Source organism: Typha latifolia, chromosome 8, assembly GCF_019914945.1.
Source record: "Typha latifolia isolate L0001 chromosome 8, TyphaL0001v2, whole genome shotgun sequence".
In the NCBI taxonomy this organism is placed as follows: Eukaryota; Viridiplantae; Streptophyta; class Magnoliopsida; order Poales; family Typhaceae; genus Typha; species Typha latifolia.
This window is the reverse complement of record NC_133093.1, coordinates 763,241-768,314: the sequence shown is the minus strand read 5'-3', so window position 1 is coordinate 768,314 and position 5,074 is coordinate 763,241. Positions and strand designations below refer to the sequence as shown.

The 5,074-nt window shown below is 38.4% G+C and overlaps 1 protein-coding gene across 1 annotated transcript; it reads right to left on the bottom strand.

The window, feature by feature from the left end:
- Positions 1-2,516: 2,516 nt before the first annotated feature.
- On the bottom strand, positions 2,517-5,074 carry LOC140793919 (AP2-like ethylene-responsive transcription factor AIL5). Its single transcript, XM_073145690.1, has 9 exons — positions 4,842-5,074; positions 4,490-4,733; positions 4,274-4,356; positions 4,119-4,127; positions 3,934-4,022; positions 3,776-3,849; positions 3,603-3,653; positions 3,407-3,483; positions 2,517-3,291 (listed from the first exon to the last, which is right to left on the bottom strand). Exons 1-9 carry the CDS (start codon positions 4,942-4,944, stop codon positions 2,705-2,707), a joined length of 1,317 nt encoding a protein of 438 aa, XP_073001791.1. The 5' UTR covers positions 4,945-5,074; the 3' UTR covers positions 2,517-2,704.

The following is a 5,074-nucleotide window of genomic DNA, read 5'->3' as shown; positions in this document are numbered from 1 at the left end:
TCCTATAATTTATTCTAGGGATTTGTTTCATTTCACACCCTACATTATGTGTTTACCTTGGTTTATACTTATCTTCTCACTAGTTTTATTTCATTCTTATAGTTTTGAGCAAATTATAGTTAACCATTCTTATTATTTGGCCCAATTTTAACTTATCATCTCTTCTATGGACAAGAGTAACTTACAACCAGAATTTACGGTACCAACCATTGAATCATTGCAGAGCATTAGAGCTAACATCTCCTGCCATAAAGAGGTTTTTATTTTCTTTCTTTTGAACATAATTTATACTTTTTATTCAAACCCTAGGATATTTTCTATGATCTTATTGAAATAGTAAAATAATAACAATGTAAACTGAATAAACACATAATATAGGGTATGAAATGCACACACACACACACACACACACAAAAATAGTTTTAAAAGTGAGTGCATGGAAAGGCGTGCAGAGGAACAAAATGAGCTGTGCCCTTTGAAGTGGTAAGTGTGAATGGACGAGCCTGAGATTAAACTGTGCAGCCATTAAACGCCACATTAGTTGACCAAGGAGGCTCTCTCTCTGGTCAACAATGGTTACAAGGAATATTTCGTGGAGATGGTAAGCATTTAAGAGAGAGAGAATGATGTCGGTGTGGTTTCATGCAAGAATTCCAGTGCAGACATTATGAAAATTAGTATGAAAAGTTAACAAAGTTTCCAAGGTAATTAATCATATATATATATATAGTTTAATCTCCTGTGATTTGATTTATTGTTAACTTATCCCATATATTTTAAGCTTAACCAATTAGAGGTTTATCCAAGTTGTATTGTTAATCAATCATTAACGGAGATATAGAAAGACTTAATTACCTCCGTATAAATTGTTAGACATTTGAACGATTACTTTAAGATAAGAAATTTAACAAGCCCAACTTGGTTTAGATAGCAATGATATTAAATGATTTAAGTTTAGAATTCAAAAATATAAGATTATTTGTTCCTTAATTAATTCCATGCTCCCAGGCACTACTATATTCAACTCCTCACATACTTCATATTTCAACAGTTCTATGATCACTTCACATTCTCTTTCAAGTTTTTGAAATGTCAATAATATATATATATATATATATATATATATATATATATATATTATATTACAATCCTCCACCATGATTAACCAAACCTATAACTTCACTTTCTAATTAGGAGGCACAACTAGACCATAGGTTTGTTGCATTCATTAAGAGTGGATCCATCTATGTAGTGACTTCCTTTTGGTACTTTCTATAGGCAGTTTCTCCAGACTTTCAGGAACATTTCCTTGGCTGCAGTATGGAAACTTCTAACAAGAATATATACTATATTTTTGAGTTGATCCATTATCTAACTGTTTAAGCTTAGAGATTAGCATTAGTTAAAACCTAGCTACAACTACTGTTTGATTAGTTAATATCCGAGAATATGCCTATGATGCAATGTTTTTCATTTGTCTAATTAATGAACTATATATGCAGTAGAGCAGACTCAATTATATGATCGAACCCCTCTTTATCAGTCATTTTCATTTGGAAAGTACCATAGAATGACATTGACGTATATGAATAAAAACTTACTTTTGACTGATAGAATGATAAAAGAGTTTTTGACCAGACTGGAAATGGTTTATCCTCTAAACTTAATATTAAAAGGGTGTCAGTTTTGAACATATATATCAGCTGCTACCGTATAGTATTTTTCTGATCTTATTAGTATATAAGTATAGAGGGAGATGATTATTAATTGGATAAGTTAAAGATAAACTAGAGAGAAATACTAGATTCTGACCTGGATATTTTTCACTTTCCTCACATATTCTCATATTTATACGTATTTCTCATATAATGCGCCTATGAGATCAATGTTTTATATTTCATATAAAATACGAAAAAGATTAGTGTTTTACCTGTTACATAAGACACTGAAGAATTTAGTGTTTTATTACTGGGATTTATTTGAAGTTAACGATGTGTTAGAAAATGTCCCTCTTTAGGGAGTTTTTGACCAAACTATCTAAACTTTTTCTTTCTTGTCTAATATACTTCAAAATGAAAATGTAAATACAAAACTATATATGTTTTGCCGCATTAGTAAAACCGTTGATCAGGACGCAACTTCCAAATATAAGTGGTTGATCAGGTCTGTCATTTATATGATAATTTAAAATTTGCTAAAAAAAATTGCTAAGATTTAGGGGATAAATTTGTATATAAGTTATTTTTTGGTTGAATGATTTTCAAATATAAATTGTTGAACACAGAAAAAACAACTTATAAGAATAATTCTCCCGGCCCTAAGACTTATTGTAGACTATTTGAGTAAATAATTAAATTTGAGAGGAGGGCTAGCTTGGTAAAAGTAAAAAAAAAAAAAAAAAAAATTTTGAAAAGAGATGCATGTTTAAAGTGCTTATCATCCCTGCCACTGCTTCTGCTGCAGTACTAAGGGGTTGCAGAGTGATTGCAGGAAAGAATGAAAAGAATATAACTCAGTGCAGAATTAAAGCTTCTCTTGACCATTAGCAAAACTTCGTACGTACGTATCCCATGTTAATTAGTCCTATCACTCTCAGTTTTGTTCTCTTTCTATAGTGATCAGTACATGTCAGTCCCACATCTCTCTAGATCTCTCTCTTTCTAGATCTCATCTACATATATATTAATATATATTAATATATATATCACTCAATCCCATAAAGAGCTGTATGCAAAGCTGCAGCATCAGAAGTTGCACCCTGGTAACTGTAGAGATAAGGAGCAGTAGTACTACTCCAGCTTCCCATAGTATTGGAGTTCTCATAGCTTCCATCTCCCATAACCACAGGGGTAGCATAAGGAATACTATTAGAATTAGATGATGAGCTCCGACCTTGAACCACTGCACCACTACTCCACATGACACTACTTCCACCTGAGAAATCCATGTTAATTGTACCTGATCCAAATCCTTCATATCCTGATGATGGATTATAATGCTGCTGCTGCTGCTGCTGTTGTTGTTGTTGGTATTGGTGGAGAGCAAGTAGAGACCAGTAGTCTTGGCCTGGCTCTCCGGCTACGGTCGCGGAGACTACTCCGTTGCCGGCTGCCGACGTCGAAGACTCTGAGCCTTTGGAGGAGCTCTTTGTCGACACGCCGCCGATGGGGAGATCGCTGTTGAGGATGCTGTCGACGTCGTAGCGGCTCATGTCGAAGTTTGTCACGGCGTTAAGCCCTCGGAATTTGATCGCCGCGATGTCGTAGGCCTCTGCTGCTTCCTCTTGTGTGCCTAAAATTAATCACAATATTTGTACATTTTAAAGAGGTCGTACCTACTACTTATACTATGATCTAATGTTGGATATGTCTTCATTCCTCTACAAGGTTTTGTGTTAATTACTCACTGAAAGTCCCAAGGTAGAGATCTTTGTTTCCAGCCACTCTTCCAATCCTCGCCTGCCATCTTCCATGTTGATGGTGCCTATACATACGAATGTTACCAGATCAATATCGCCTCCATTAATTTTTTTACTAAAAAATAGACAATGTATCATATTTCTAAAATAATGTATAAAAGAAGTTAATAATATATTATTTCACCTGGTAACTCCCCTATAGATGGATGCGCCTCTGGAGAACCCACTACTCTTCCTATAGAGAAAATAAAGAATTAATAGAGAGAAAGAGAACACACAAATGCCACGCATGCATGTCATGTCCATGCATGCATGCATGTACGTACGTACGTGTACGTACAAATTGCATGCATGTACCTTCGAATGGAAGCAACGAACTCCTGACGTGTCATCGACTTCATCTCTTCGACCTCCTTCTCGTAGTTTGACACCTATACGGTATAACATACGGGTATTTTTAGAATACCGGTTTTGCCCCTCTCAGGGGTTGGGGGGGGGTAAGGGAGGTCACCTACCGGGAAGTTGGTGGTGGTGTTCGGACCCCAGTACTTGAGAGCTGCGAGGTCGTACGCTCTCGCCGCCTTTTCCTCCTTGTCGTATCCTCCTACGTGTTTGTATAAATTATTTTCGACATTTTTTAAAATAAAATAAATTCCACAAAAAAAAAAGATCGATGGGTGATCAGAAAAAAGAAAGTTACCCAAGTAGACTGCGATCGAGCGACGAATCAGGACGCGCCACGTAGCGAGGTGAAAAGATTGAGCACGTTAGAAAGGAGGAGTGGTGTAATATTGAGGATGCGCCGGAACCGGCGCATGTTAGTAAACGGGGGGGAGAGGGGGGCGGGGCGCTCACCTTGGCGGCCTTTCCGACTTTGCCCCTCCCGGCGGCAGCTGTTGTCCCAAAGATGCGCCTCGTAGCGTCCCGTCCACCGATGCCTTTGTACCAAAATGCCCTCCTCTTAGTATGTGTGAGAGAGAGAAAAAAAAAAAAGTTTCCTCCCCCTCTTCCCATTATACACCTATGACTCCTACTACTGCTACTTCTGCGTACATATATATATATATATACCTTGTGACTCCACGGTATATAGAAGTCCTCTGCCCAAACGTCTCCGACCTCCTCGGCTCCTCCGCCGCCACCTCCGCTGCCGATGCAATCGTGACGTCACTCGTCCCATTCTTCTCTCCCGGGAATCCACGTAGGAATCCGGCGGCGATGCTCCCGAGCTCAGAGCCGAAGGCTTCTTGCTCTCCTCCTCCGCCGCCGCCGCCGCCGAGGAAGTCCTCCAGCTTTGGCTCCTCTTCTTCTCCACCTACAAAGAGAGGGATAGAGAGAGAAGACAGATCGATGTGAGGAAAAGGATTAATATGAAGTTATAAGGAGGAAGGAAGGAAGGAAGTATCTATATATAAAAAAGAACCATGGTGAGGATGAGTAGGAGGAGGAGGGGCAGTGGAGAAGGCCTCTAAGAGGCCAGGGTGGTGAGCGAGAGAGAAGGAAAGCCAGTTAGAGTTCATCTCCATGTGTAGTAGTGTAGTCTGAGTTTTGAGTCAAGCCCAGCAGTTGAGTTGTGAGATGGAGTTAGGAGAAGAAGAAGAAGAAGAAGAAGAAGAAGAGTACTTAAGGAGACATAGATATGGAAAGGAGAGCATG

Coding starts and splice junctions, on each gene's coding strand:
- LOC140793919 (XM_073145690.1), bottom strand. CDS start 4,944: ATGGAGATGAACTCTAACTGGCTTTCCTTCTCTCTCGCTCACCACCCT. Junction 4,734..4,841: donor TCCTACTCATCCTCACCATG/GTTCTTTTTTAT, acceptor CTCTCTTTGTAG/GTGGAGAAGAAGAGGAGCCA. Junction 4,357..4,489: donor ATATACCGTGGAGTCACAAG/GTATATATATAT, acceptor TTTGGTACAAAG/GCATCGGTGGACGGGACGCT.